This window comes from Impatiens glandulifera, chromosome 5 (genome assembly GCF_907164915.1).
Source record: "Impatiens glandulifera chromosome 5, dImpGla2.1, whole genome shotgun sequence".
NCBI lineage: Eukaryota > Viridiplantae > Streptophyta > Magnoliopsida > Ericales > Balsaminaceae > Impatiens > Impatiens glandulifera.
In genome coordinates, this window is record NC_061866.1 from 52,738,423 (window position 1) to 52,750,653 (window position 12,231).

The 12,231-nt window shown below is 33.4% G+C and overlaps 3 protein-coding genes across 6 annotated transcripts; 2 read left to right on the forward strand and 1 right to left on the reverse strand.

Moving 5' to 3' along the window:
* Nucleotides 1–1,832: 1,832 nt before the first annotated feature.
* On the forward strand, nt 1,833–7,283 carry LOC124937471 (potassium transporter 7-like). 3 transcript variants are annotated; one of them, XM_047477740.1, is made up of 11 exons: nt 1,833–2,011; nt 2,106–2,473; nt 2,544–2,772; nt 2,851–3,099; nt 3,260–3,310; nt 3,991–4,251; nt 4,386–4,438; nt 4,530–4,644; nt 5,372–5,626; nt 5,990–6,512; nt 6,593–7,283. In XM_047477740.1, exons 2-11 carry the CDS (start codon nt 2,210–2,212, stop codon nt 7,107–7,109), a joined length of 2,517 nt encoding a protein of 838 aa, XP_047333696.1. In that variant the 5' UTR covers nt 1,833–2,011; nt 2,106–2,209; the 3' UTR covers nt 7,110–7,283. The 3 variants fall into 3 exon arrangements, with proteins under 3 accessions (XP_047333696.1, XP_047333695.1, XP_047333694.1); XM_047477739.1 differs by having other exon boundaries at nt 2,134–2,473; XM_047477738.1 differs by having other exon boundaries at nt 1,833–2,473.
* A 1,213-nt stretch (nt 7,284–8,496) lies between these two features.
* LOC124937466 lies at nt 8,497–10,019 on the forward strand. Its single transcript, XM_047477733.1, has 2 exons — nt 8,497–9,330; nt 9,419–10,019. The coding sequence occupies exons 1-2, from the start codon at nt 8,565–8,567 to the stop codon at nt 9,793–9,795; spliced, it is 1,143 nt and encodes a 380-aa protein (XP_047333689.1). The 5' UTR covers nt 8,497–8,564; the 3' UTR covers nt 9,796–10,019.
* On the reverse strand, nt 9,752–11,232 carry LOC124937467 (metacaspase-1-like). 2 transcript variants are annotated; one of them, XM_047477735.1, is made up of 5 exons: nt 10,786–11,232; nt 10,382–10,706; nt 10,208–10,316; nt 9,943–10,131; nt 9,752–9,866 (listed from the first exon to the last, which is right to left on the reverse strand). In XM_047477735.1, the coding sequence occupies exons 1-5, from the start codon at nt 11,195–11,197 to the stop codon at nt 9,810–9,812; spliced, it is 1,092 nt and encodes a 363-aa protein (XP_047333691.1). In that variant the 5' UTR covers nt 11,198–11,232; the 3' UTR covers nt 9,752–9,809. The 2 variants fall into 2 exon arrangements, with proteins under 2 accessions (XP_047333691.1, XP_047333690.1); XM_047477734.1 differs by having other exon boundaries at nt 10,208–10,319.
* Nucleotides 11,233–12,231: the final 999 nt, after the last annotated feature.

Sequence of the window (12,231 nt, forward strand, 5' to 3'; positions counted from 1 at the left end):
AGATTTTGGGTTGACCCGCACATAAACTTAAAACGATTAAAAATAAAATTAAAAATGATAAAGATATGTTTCGAACTTGCAACATAACAAAAACAAGTACAACTCTTTAACCAACTAGCCTAATAACACTTTATATTTTAAGTTCAACACTAAAATTTGATGAACGCGGGACATTTTTAACTAACTTTTATATATATATATATATATATATATATATATATATATATATAATGATGTTTAATTTTGAAAATGTTCGGATTGCCGGGGCGAGAGCTGTTGTTAATTTAGATATATATGTGAAAATAAATAGATATTTGAGTCGGATTCTGGATTGACCCGACTATAAACTTGAAACGGTTAAAAATAAAATTAAAAATGTTATAGGTATATTTCGAACTCGCAACCTAACAAAATAAATACAACTCTTTAACCAACTAGCCTAATAACACTTTATATTTTAAGTTCAACACTAAAATTTGATGAACGCGGGACATTTTTAACTAACTTATATATATATATATATATATATATATATATATATATATATATATATATATATATATATATATATATATATAATGATGTTTAATTTTGAAAATGTTCGGATTGCCGGGGCGAGAGCTGTTGTTAATTTAGATATATATGTGAAAATAAATAGATATTTGAGTCGGATTCTGGATTGACCCGACTATAAACTTGAAACGGTTAAAAATAAAATTAAAAATGTTATAGGTATATTTCGAACTCGCAACCTAACAAAATAAATACAACTCTTTAACCAACTAAGCTAATAACACTTTATATTTTAAATTCAACACCAAATTTGATGAACGCGAAACGTTTTAACAATATAAGTTCAACTTTTTAACTAACTAATCTAAATTTATATATATATATAAGTTCAACTTTTGAACGCGGATGTTGTAACAATATATTTTTATTGTGTGCATCGTACGAGGATCTTCTTAGTTCAAATAATATTCTAAATTGTTGATGGTTCGTTCACATTTTTTAATTATTTGGTATAGAATTGTTTTTTCATATTTTCAATAAAAAGTTATTATATTAATATTTTATTTGGAATTATTTGAAAATGTAATATTTGTATGAATTTCTTATTGTTTGATATATATAATATATATATATATATATAATCAATTATAATAGGATCTTCTCTTGTGTTACTTATCATTTATCTAGTAAGCATAATTTCAACGATTATTTTGAGTTGTTCTATTTCAATCCTTATCATCGTTTATCAATTTAAAACAGTTATAACCTTTAACAAATTATATTATAATTATATTCTTTTATTAATATTAAAAGGTAAATTATTCATATAATTTAATATTTAAATCATCAATTATTCTTATTTATATGATATAGGTTATTAATTATTTTTTATATGTAATTATCAAATAAATTAAATAATAATAATTTTTTTATAAAAAATAAAATATATATAAAAAAAGAATTGAAATGATTTTTTATAATTTTGACATACCTCACTTAATAGAGTGTCATTTTAATAGAGAATCTAGGATGAGATTGAAGAACCAATTTTAAGAGAGGATCTTGATTTTGGACCATTTTTATGTTTATTTTATATAAAATTATTTATTCAATTATTGTGTCATTTTAATGTTATAATATAAATGACTTTTTTATTTAGCAAAAAAATAAAAATATGATTTTTTGTTTTATAATTAATATAATTTTTCTGACTATATTATATTCTTTAAAAACAATAATAAGAAACATTATAGATAAGATGACATATATTTCTAACCAAAAGAAAATCGGTAATTTCATTTTTGTGAGTATTGAAAGTGTATTGTTATCCAATCAGCAAAAGGAGCAATCTTTTACTATTATTAATTTTGGGTTTTTTCAATTAACACAAAGTTCATCAGCCATCGATCGATCACACAGAAATCTCTGATCTGCGATCCCGAATGAAACAGGGTGGCGACGGAATCGATCACAGCCATACCCAGCTTCCTCCCGTACAGTAAGTGGTGTTCACAAACAGAGTTAAAGAAGTCCTAATGTTCCAATCTATTCATCGGATCCTCTCTCCTCTTCGCTGTTTCTTCATTTTATAGGGTTTCACCAATTGTAACTTGTTCACAGTTAGATAAAGAGAGGAAACGGACGGGCGGATGACTTGAATTTGAAGACAGGGACTCGAATTATTGAGAGGGGAGCAATGGAGGAGGATGGATCGGAGATCGATATGGAGAACGGGGGACACTCGTCGGTGGATTCGGTGGAATCGAGGTGGGTGTTTCAGGACGAGGAGGAAGAGTACGAGGAAGAGATCGGGACTGGAGAAGATGGGATCCCACAGACGGGTCTTGATTCGGATGATGATGATAACGTTGAGCAAAGACTAATACGTACAGGGCCTCGTATTGATTCATTTGATGTTGAAGCTCTTGAGGTCCCTGGTGCACAACGTAACGATTATGAGGTGCATTTCTTGAACTAAAGATATATTTTTGTGGTGAAGAGGATGTCTAATTTTGTGATTATTATGATAGGATGCCACCTTAGGAAGGAAAGTCATACTTGCTTTTCAGACACTGGGAGTTGTTTTTGGTGATGTTGGGACTAGTCCACTTTATACCTTCAGTGTGATGTTCAGTAAGGCCCCTGCCAATGGCAAAGAAGATGTTCTTGGAGCATTATCACTTGTTTTGTATACATTGATTTTGATCCCATTGATCAAATATGTACTTATTGTCCTATTGGCCAATCACGATGGTGAAGGTATGTTCACTTTATGCATTATTTGTTTTTTCGCGTATAGGAAGAAGAATCATGTGCCATAATCTAAAATTGTTGCAGGTGGTACCTTTGCCTTGTATTCCCTTATATGTAGGCATGCTAAGGTCAGTCTTCTCCCAAATCAGCATCCATCTGATACCCGTATATCGAGCTTTAGACTGAAGGTTCCATCTCCAGAGCTTGAGAGGTCATTAAAAATAAAGGAACGACTTGAAAATTCTCTTACTCTGAAAAAGCTGCTTCTTATGTTGGTCCTTGCTGGTACTTCTATGGTGATTGCAGATGGTGTCGTCACTCCAGCAATGTCAGGTTGGTTTAAAATTCTTTCCCACTTCATATGTTTAAAGATTTTAACACCCTTTTGCACCAATGAGCTTGTTTGGAACCCTTTTTTAAATCGAGTTTAACAAGGCATGTGGCTAGTCTTCATAGTGGTCTAGCTCTTTATTTATACTCCTACTTTATGCAGTGATGTCCGCAGTTGGTGGTCTGAAGGTTGGAGTTTCTGCAATCAAGGAAGGTATGAGATTATAACTTACACAATAATTGTCCTTGTAGGCTAACTGTGTCCTTTTCTTAATCTCCGATCCTTAATCTAGTTAGGAAATGCTATGGAAACACCTTTTGTTTATGGAATTGGATATGAATCCGGATCCAGCTGAGAAACTGCCAATAAATTTCTGAAGCAGCCATATCATCTTGTTCCACATCTGACACAAAAATGTGTTTCCAAATGGGTCGTTCATCTAATTTAGGAAACAGGTGACCTTGGGAAAATGTAGGAGTACCAGTTTTCACGTGGAAAGTTAGTCAGTTGGTTGTTTTCAATAATTTGGTAGTGATGGTAGATATATATATGTCCATAATTTATCATAGATTCCTATCAACTCCAGAAGAAACTTCGACTGAAAAGTATAACTAATCAAATGAAAATAGATTTCTCAATGACAATAAGTAGATGATGGAAGAAGTTTGCTTATTGGCGATCTCAAAACTCCTATCGTTTAAAAATGAGATGTTTGCATAGTGTGTGAAAACTCAGTGAGAACCCTTGAATGGGATGGTTGGATTGGACACTTATCGCTAGGGTGATGTTTTGTTTCCTTGATTTGCCATGTTGCTGATTTCATATGCTCGTCGTATGTAATATTTACTTGGACAAACTCATATTTCTTCTTGTTTTGCTATGTTTTCTTGCAGATCAAGTGGTAATGATTTCAGTGGCATTTCTTATTGTTTTGTTCAGTGTTCAGAGGTATGGAACTAGTAAAGTTGGGCTTGCTGTGGGACCTGCCTTGCTCATATGGTTTTGTTCTCTTGCGGGCATTGGCATCTACAACCTTGTGAAATATGATAGTTCAGTTTTGATGGCATTTAATCCTCTTCATATCTACTACTTTTTCAAGAGGAACTCGACTAAGGCCTGGTATGCCCTTGGGGGCTGTCTCCTATGTGCAACTGGTAAATACTTTTTCACTTATGCATGATGAATACTTTGGGCTTATTCAAATTTGGTTGAAGAGAGTTATGAATCTCTAAACGTCTGTGTTGGTAAACTTTGACTGTGTTTTGCTGATTATCATATTTGTATCTAGGTTCGGAGGCTATGTTTGCAGATCTTTGCTACTTTTCTGTGAGATCAGTTCAGGTAAAACATTGTCTCAGAAGTTGCTGGAGCCACTTCTTGTGTTGAATCTCGTTTGTCATTGACCTTAATACCTGTTGTTGTCTTGTTGCAGCTTACTTTTGTGTTTCTTGTGCTGCCTTGTCTTCTGTTGGGGTATCTTGGTCAAGCTGCATATCTTATGGATAACTATGGTGATACAACACAAGCATTCTTCTCCTCGATTCCAAGTAAGGCGGGGTTTGACAACACCATAATTTTGTGCTTATTTCAGTTAAGGTCATTTCATTAAGTTATTTAAAACCACTTAATTATTGACTTAATTCGGTAAGCTATGAATGCCTTCACTTGGTAATATATTAAGGCATACAAAAGACAACTTTAACCTCAAAATGAATCATTTTATGTCGTTATAAGGGTAAAATAGTCTTTGAGTACTTTCCCGATATTAGTTCAACATTTTATTAAATCAACATACAATACTTATAATTTAAATATTTTCATTTAGTTTATTCAATATTTATTTGTCGAACACCTAACTAATTTGGCACTTAAAAAAATCAGTGTTCAACACTTAATTTTCAGTTTTATTCAACGCACCTTAAATTTTCCATTACGCCCTCGTTTGATTATGTGTCTAAGTTGCAAATCGCAGGTTTGGACGAATAAACTCTTGTGAATAAGCTGAAAATAACTATTAAATAAGTTCAACAATTAAGCATATCAAACACATCAAGATGTGAATAAACTGGACCAATTAAGCTGAATCAAATTAACACTACGTCTCATGCTAGCTTCCAATATTAAAAAAAAAACTGTCTCATGCTAATTTGTTTGTGCATGTACATTCTCTAACTTTACTAGATGTGAACTGATGTATGTTGATATAGATTGGTTTCATAGAGCTTTGTAGTTTTTTTTCTAATGTCTAAGACACTATTACATTTCTTACTTCAGGTAGTGCTTTCTGGCCTGTCTTTCTCATTGCAAATGTTGCAGCATTGATTGCAAGCCGGGCTATGACAACAGCAACATTTTCTTGCATTAAGCAATCGACCGCGCTCGGTTGTTTTCCTCGCCTTAAAATTATTCATACTTCCCGGAAATTCATGGGTCAGATATATATACCTGTTATAAACTGGTTTCTGCTGACATTTGCTATAGTGTTCGTCTGCTCCATCTCAAATGTCTACGAGATGGGAAATGCATACGGTACTACTCACCTACTTTTTATTCCCTTATATTTTGCTATATGGATTGGCCTTCTATTTAAAGTTGTCTGATGTAGGGTTCTTGTCAAATATTTAGATTGTTGATTAATGGGTTATTTGGGGGCCTTGTTTATCAATCACTGCACTAACCAAATTACCTTGACTTTTTATAACATTTTAAGTAATTTAACTCAAACAACCACAAGATTTTTTGTCCCACAAGATTTTCCCACCAAAAACAAAAATATTAGTTTGTTTCGAAAAAACCTTACATCACACAAAGTCACAAATTCTTGGATTAAATTCAAATAACCCATCATCAAAAGGGCCTTCTTTTTCTTCTGATGTTGGATTTGGGTTACAGGCATTGCTGAGCTGGGCATCATGATGATGACTACGGTGTTAGTTACCCTGGTGATGCTTCTAATATGGCAGATTAATATCATTATTGTGCTGGTATTTATCGTTTTTTTCTTGGGAGTGGAGTTGATATTCTTCTCATCAGTTTTGGGGAGTGTGGGAGATGGAAGCTGGATTGTATTGGTTTTCGCTGTTGTGATGTTCCTCATAATGTACATTTGGAACTACGGCAGCAATTTGAAGTACGAAACAGAAGTCAAGCAAAAGCTGTCAATGGATTTGATGAGGGAACTAGGTTGTAATCTTGGAACAGTAAGAGCTCCCGGTATCGGTCTACTCTACAATGAATTGGTCAAAGGCATACCCGCAATATTTGGTCATTTCTTGACTACACTTCCAGCAGTTCATTCTATGATAATCTTTGTCTGCATAAAGTATGTTCCTATCTCTGTAGTGCCCCAGAGTGAAAGATTCCTATTTCGACGTGTCTGCCCGAAAAACTACCATATATTTCGCTGTATTGCAAGGTGAGTGCGCCTTTTGTTTCAATCCAAGTATAACGTGTAAATCAATAACATTTGTCTAATTTCTTATTATGAATAATTAGGTACGGTTATAAGGATGTGAGAAAAGAGAATCATCAGACATTTGAACAGTTACTGATTGAGAGCCTAGAGAAGTTCATACGCAGGGAAGCACAGGAAAGATCTCTGGAAAGCGATGGAGATGAAGATTCTGAAAATGAGGAGTCTTCGTTCTCTAGAGTTCTTATAGCCCCAAACGGAAGCGTTTATTCGCTTGGTATCCCACTGTTGACTGATTATGATGCTTCAGCATCATCAGCAGGAGGAGGTAACAGCAACAGCAATAATCGAGCAGAGGCAGCTGATGAAGAACAAAGTATTGACAAAGAGTTGTCGTTTATAAGGAAAGCTAAGGAATCGGGTGTGGTTTATCTTCTTGGACATGGGGATATTAGAGCAAGGAAAGAATCTTGGTTTATTAAGAAGTTGGTTATAAATTACTTCTATGCTTTCTTGAGAAAGAACTGCAGAAGAGGGATTGCCAATTTGAGTGTTCCTCACTCCCATTTAGTACAAGTCGGCATGACTTACATGGTCTGACTGACTGACTGAAGCTTTCTTTCTTTCTTTCCTTAGCTTCAATAGAATCAATGAAGGATTATCATTTCTTCTTCTCTTGTTTAGTAGTTTGTTTTACCATGTCATTCGTTGGATCAGCAAAAGTGAACCCTAATATTTATACATATATATATATATATGCTTCCTTTTCTTCTCTTTTATGTGCATTTTCCTAAACTGTTATTCACAGCTTTTGCTGAATAGAAAAATATTATTTGAGTAAACTCATTTTGTTCTTAGCCTTCGGATGTGAGTTAGTGTTATTTTTTATTAGTTTGACATTTTGTTTAATTGAATCGAATTTTTTTGTCTTAGAATCTTTTTATTCAGTTTTTTTATATGGGTCATTTATCTTAATGATACTTTCTCGAGTACGTGTATATCTCCTCTTAAGTTTTTTTTTTTCAATTGAAGAGATTTTAAATCTAATCTTTCATAATTTTCTTTTTTCTCTCTTTCCTCCCACTTTTACATTTTCCACAACCAATGAAGGTGATGACAAGTCATTCCCTCACCAAATTTCCTCACTTTATCACTCCTCATATATATATATATATATATTTTTTGATTTGTACGATAAAACTTTTTTCGACATTACTTATCAATCTACGGGTAGGGGATGAGTCGGTACGGTATACCTTAATATTTTATCCATACTATATATCTTACCTAAAATTTTGGTATGCAAAAAATGTATACTTTTACCTTACTTTGATTTTAGTATATACCTTGATTTCGATATACCTTAATTTCGGTATAAATTTTTTTTATACTTTTACCTTACCTTAATTTTGGTAAAGTATCAGTGTTATTATACCTTTGATACTTAAAAAACATATTAACTTAAAAAAATTAATCTCATCGGTAGGTAGATATATATATATATATATAGAAAAATACTTAAGTATAATTATATTTTGATATTATTTAAAAATTATATTTTTATAATTAAATTAATATCAAATTTATTTAATTATTTTTTTATAAATATTATATATATATATATATAAACTTATAAATACTATTTTGATATATCTCAATATATAAAAATTTTATACCGTTCTAATAATTTTGGTATCGGTATTATATTTTACAATTTTTTCGACATACCTTAAAATCGAAAATTTGGCCTACCTTAAAATTGATATTTTCGATATATTATGGTAAGTTATTTTTAATATATATCTTTAATATCGGTATTTTTTTTTTCACTCCTTTCTACTTGTAAAGATAAATTTCATTTGATAGAGATTTTGTTGACAACACAACAGAGTGATTTGTTAATCTCCTTTCAATTTATTTCAATTTATTTATTTAGAAAAAAAAATGAAATCACCTATAATTGATTTGTGGAGTGATTTGTGCGATGAATAAAACGTGTACCACTTAACACGGCACTATAGTTTTCATTCAGACGACGGAGAGATAGAGGTTCCAATGGAGAACTTCCCGACCACCATGGCTCCTCTGCTTCTCAAGAATATAATCATGCCCATCTTCGTCTTCACAAACAAATCGCTTCTCAATTTGACGGAACAGTACAAATTTCTTCAATTACTTCGCTACCTTCTCGTCTCTTCATGTCTCTTCTTCCACCAATTCCTTCTTTCTCTATTCCCTTTCTCCTCGCCGCCGTCGCCGGAAACATATTACGGATACCCTTTAAAACCCTCAAAGCCGGATACTTGTTCACCACCCACAACCTGCGATGGCGATTCCGGTATCGCTCGCGCGATTTCCCAATTGCTCTCAATCATGAACAACATACCAGTAAGTTCTCGCAAGTACGAGACTGTTCGTCTACTAGCAGAGACACTGATCGAAGAAAATCTCCTGCAATGTTCCTCGGTTCTCCGTGATGTCAATTGCTCGGCTTTGTCCGCCGCTTTTTCGACGACTCTGAGTCAACTCGAGACCGCGGCAGCTGAGCGCGGTGGAGATGCGGCGACAGATGATTTCATGGTGGAAAGGGTTTTGCGCGCGGTTCGAAATTATGGGAATCGGTTTGGTAAGAAGGAGTATTTGATCCGACCAGGTGGGTCGGCTGAGAAGCTGGCGGCGGAGTTGCTTTGGCTGGCGGAGAAAATGACGGCTTGTGGGTGTGTAGAAGAAGCTGTGAAGAAATGGGCTTTTGCTACGAATTTGGCTTGGGTGTCTCTTTCTTATGAATCTCGTTTACAGGGAGCTCTACTCAAGGTTTCTGGTAAGAAATCTTCTTCTGTATTGACTATTGAATTTGAGTTTCAATTTGAAATATATGATTCTATAGAGTTAATTGTTCTTGTTTGAAGTGTTCTTGATCAAGGAAGCCAAGAACATGGGATTTTCAGATGAATACAGGTTGATAAAGATGAAGATATTGATGGCATGGCTGCCATTGTTATGTCAAGCTAGCAATGGGACTGATTCTCCTGTTTTGAGCCTGAGCGAAAGAACAGATATTGAGATAGGATTGGAAGAAATGATCGAGGAATTGGAAGAACAGCAGCAGGAAAATGTTCTGTCTCTATGGCTGCATCACTTCACATACAATCCTTCTTCGGACTGGCCAAACCTTAACAAATCTTATTCCAGTTGGTGTAAGGCTTCTCGCAAACTATTATTACTCAAAAATAACGAAAATGAAAATCATAACAGGAAAAACTGCAAACAACAGAAGATTATTTGAAAATGTCATCGTTCCTACAAATTCAGGTACCCGTTTATGTCAATCACTTGTGAAGCTGATATCTGAGGCTCCTGCATAACCAAAAACATCATAATTTGTTTCGTTTTGTAAGTTAATAGCTTAATCAATTTGTATTTTGTAGTGTACCTGAACTATCTTGTTTCTGAAAAGTCTTTTGATCAGGGATGATTTCAAGCATAATGAATCATTCACAGATTCAATCATTTTCTGCATCTCATTAAGCAACTCAGCATACGTTACTTTCCCGCCTTTCTCCTTCATTATTTTTGTGAAAATGTACGTTAAAGCGCCATCCGTCGCGTTTCTTGAAAATGCCTGCACTTGTCCGCCCAAGTTTAAATATATTTATAGATTAATTCCTTCTAATGAGGTGATTATGTTTAATCCATACCGTCGTATCCACAGCCATTTTATTATCTGCGCAGGCGCTCAATGAAATTGCTACTCCTCCAATCGGGCTTTTGTTGGCACGCGATGGTGATTTATTGTCAATCCATAGTCTTCTGTCGAAAATGTAGGATCATAAACAGGTTTAAAGAAAAGTGAAAAACAATATTTGTCTTACTTGTCTCTGCTATAGACATGCTCTAGATCGAGAATGGTTCCGCTATGACAAGCATCGACGATGGCATGAAGTTTGACCCCGGGTTTAAGCGGCTTAACGATAACATCATTGATGTCATTATCGAAAATCATCCCAGCCGTCTTGAAATCAACCGGGCAGAGAGTCTCGTCGTAGCCATCAATCTCATCGTTATTGAAATCGTGTTGTCGAAGGCCATGACCCGAGAAGTAGAAGACTAGAGAGTCCCCGAATTGGCAGTCTTGGACGAGCCACTTCAATGCCCTTTGCATGTTCTCCTTTGTGGGTGAGAGGCTCAAGTTGTCGTCTAAATTGCAAAATTGAGTTAGAAACAAAATGTTACAAATTAAATTACAAAATGGATTTATAAGCTTAATTCATTGTACCTGTTAGCACACAAATAGCATCTTTTGGAAATCTAAGTTGATATGTGAGCAAATTCCACATGTTCTTGGTATCATTAATAGTACCATTGAGCTGATATTTCTGATCTTGATAACTTACTCCAATAAGAAGCGCCTTTCTCGGTTGACGTCGTGTTGAGTTTAACAGGTTCGCGCTAAACCCTAGCCAAGGTGAGGTTTCGATACTAATATTGTCGTTGTTGATGTTTCTGCTTCTTAAAAGTTTCATGGAAGAGTTTGGAACTTGTTTTTGGGCGGTTGAACCGTTATGATCAACTCGAGGGGAGGATGATGATCCGACGGTGTACAACGCCTGACACTTGCATCGAATGGTCGTGGCCTTGGGAGGTACCTGAAGTTGGCTATGGCAATTGTTGCATATCCTTCTCTCCATGATCTTAATTTCTTTAGTTTGAAGAACTTAAAAGATGTTGGTTTGATTTAGACAATTGCATGATAGTGGTGTTATAACCTTTTTATAGGACACATTTTAGCCATGAGTTTTGTTGTGTTTTAATTGATCTTTTAAGATTCTTTTTTACTTTCATTGTGTTTATTGTATTGTCAAGTGTCAACCAACGTCAATAATTATTCTTAGAGGAATAAAGATATAGTTTACCAACCATTTTTTAGACTTTTTTTTAATTTACTTTTGAGTGTGGTAAATAAAATTCGAGGGTTTCACTCATAAAAATAATATTTTGGTCATTTTATATTAAATTTTAAAAAACCACTCTTCAAATAGAAAAATATATATAAGTATATATGTATTGGTGATGCCAATTTAATTATGCTTAGGAATATGATGCTTTCATCATTCAAATGTCCGTAGTATTAATTCCTTCTACACCTTGATATTATACCAATTTTTAAAAAAATTGGTTGACATTATTTATATTATTATAAATCATAAAAAGCAATAACACTAATAATAAAATATATAAATGATAATAATCATGACACTTTCTATTTCGTTTATCTTATTAGATAAAATTCAAATTATTTTTTATAATATTTAAGTTATTAACGTTCATTATAAATTATGTTTATATGTTTATTGCTTCAACTTATGGTTTATATTAATTTATTTTGATTTATCGAATTTATTCGCTAAATGTAAATATTATGAGCCATGATTGTTGAACCAAACTAGATGCTATTGTACATCAGCACATTTAATTACCATTATAAGCATAATTGCTATTGCAGGTCAATTATGAAAGTAACTTTAACCGATCGAGTAGAAACTTTCATTATTTTTATTTTTACAGAGATTAAATAATAATAATTATTTCTCTTATATTCTAAGGCAATATGATAGCACTACTAAATACTGTCTTACAAAATATTCAATGAACTAATTTAACAATTTACTGCGAATTAAGGCCGAATAAAATAACCTCAATTTTCATACTCATTACAAAATAA

What these genes read in the sequence shown, in the direction of transcription:
- LOC124937471 (XM_047477738.1), top strand. Translation starts at nt 2,210, where the DNA reads ATGGAGGAGGATGGATCGGAGATCGATATGGAGAACGGGGGACACTCG. An exon ending in CGTCACTCCAGCAATGTCAG is followed by an intron (nt 3,100 to 3,259) that starts GTTGGTTTAAAA and finishes TACTTTATGCAG; the next exon opens with TGATGTCCGCAGTTGGTGGT. An exon ending in TTTCTGTGAGATCAGTTCAG is followed by an intron (nt 4,439 to 4,529) that starts GTAAAACATTGT and finishes GTCTTGTTGCAG; the next exon opens with CTTACTTTTGTGTTTCTTGT.
- LOC124937466 (XM_047477733.1), top strand. Translation starts at nt 8,565, where the DNA reads ATGGAGAACTTCCCGACCACCATGGCTCCTCTGCTTCTCAAGAATATA. An exon ending in AGCTCTACTCAAGGTTTCTG is followed by an intron (nt 9,331 to 9,418) that starts GTAAGAAATCTT and finishes TCTTGTTTGAAG; the next exon opens with TGTTCTTGATCAAGGAAGCC.
- LOC124937467 (XM_047477734.1), bottom strand. Translation starts at nt 11,197, where the DNA reads ATGGAGAGAAGGATATGCAACAATTGCCATAGCCAACTTCAGGTACCT. An exon ending in AAATGGCTGTGGATACGACG is followed by an intron (nt 10,132 to 10,207) that starts GTATGGATTAAA and finishes GGACAAGTGCAG; the next exon opens with GCATTTTCAAGAAACGCGAC. An exon ending in TCAGAAACAAGATAGTTCAG is followed by an intron (nt 9,867 to 9,942) that starts GTACACTACAAA and finishes TTGGTTATGCAG; the next exon opens with GAGCCTCAGATATCAGCTTC.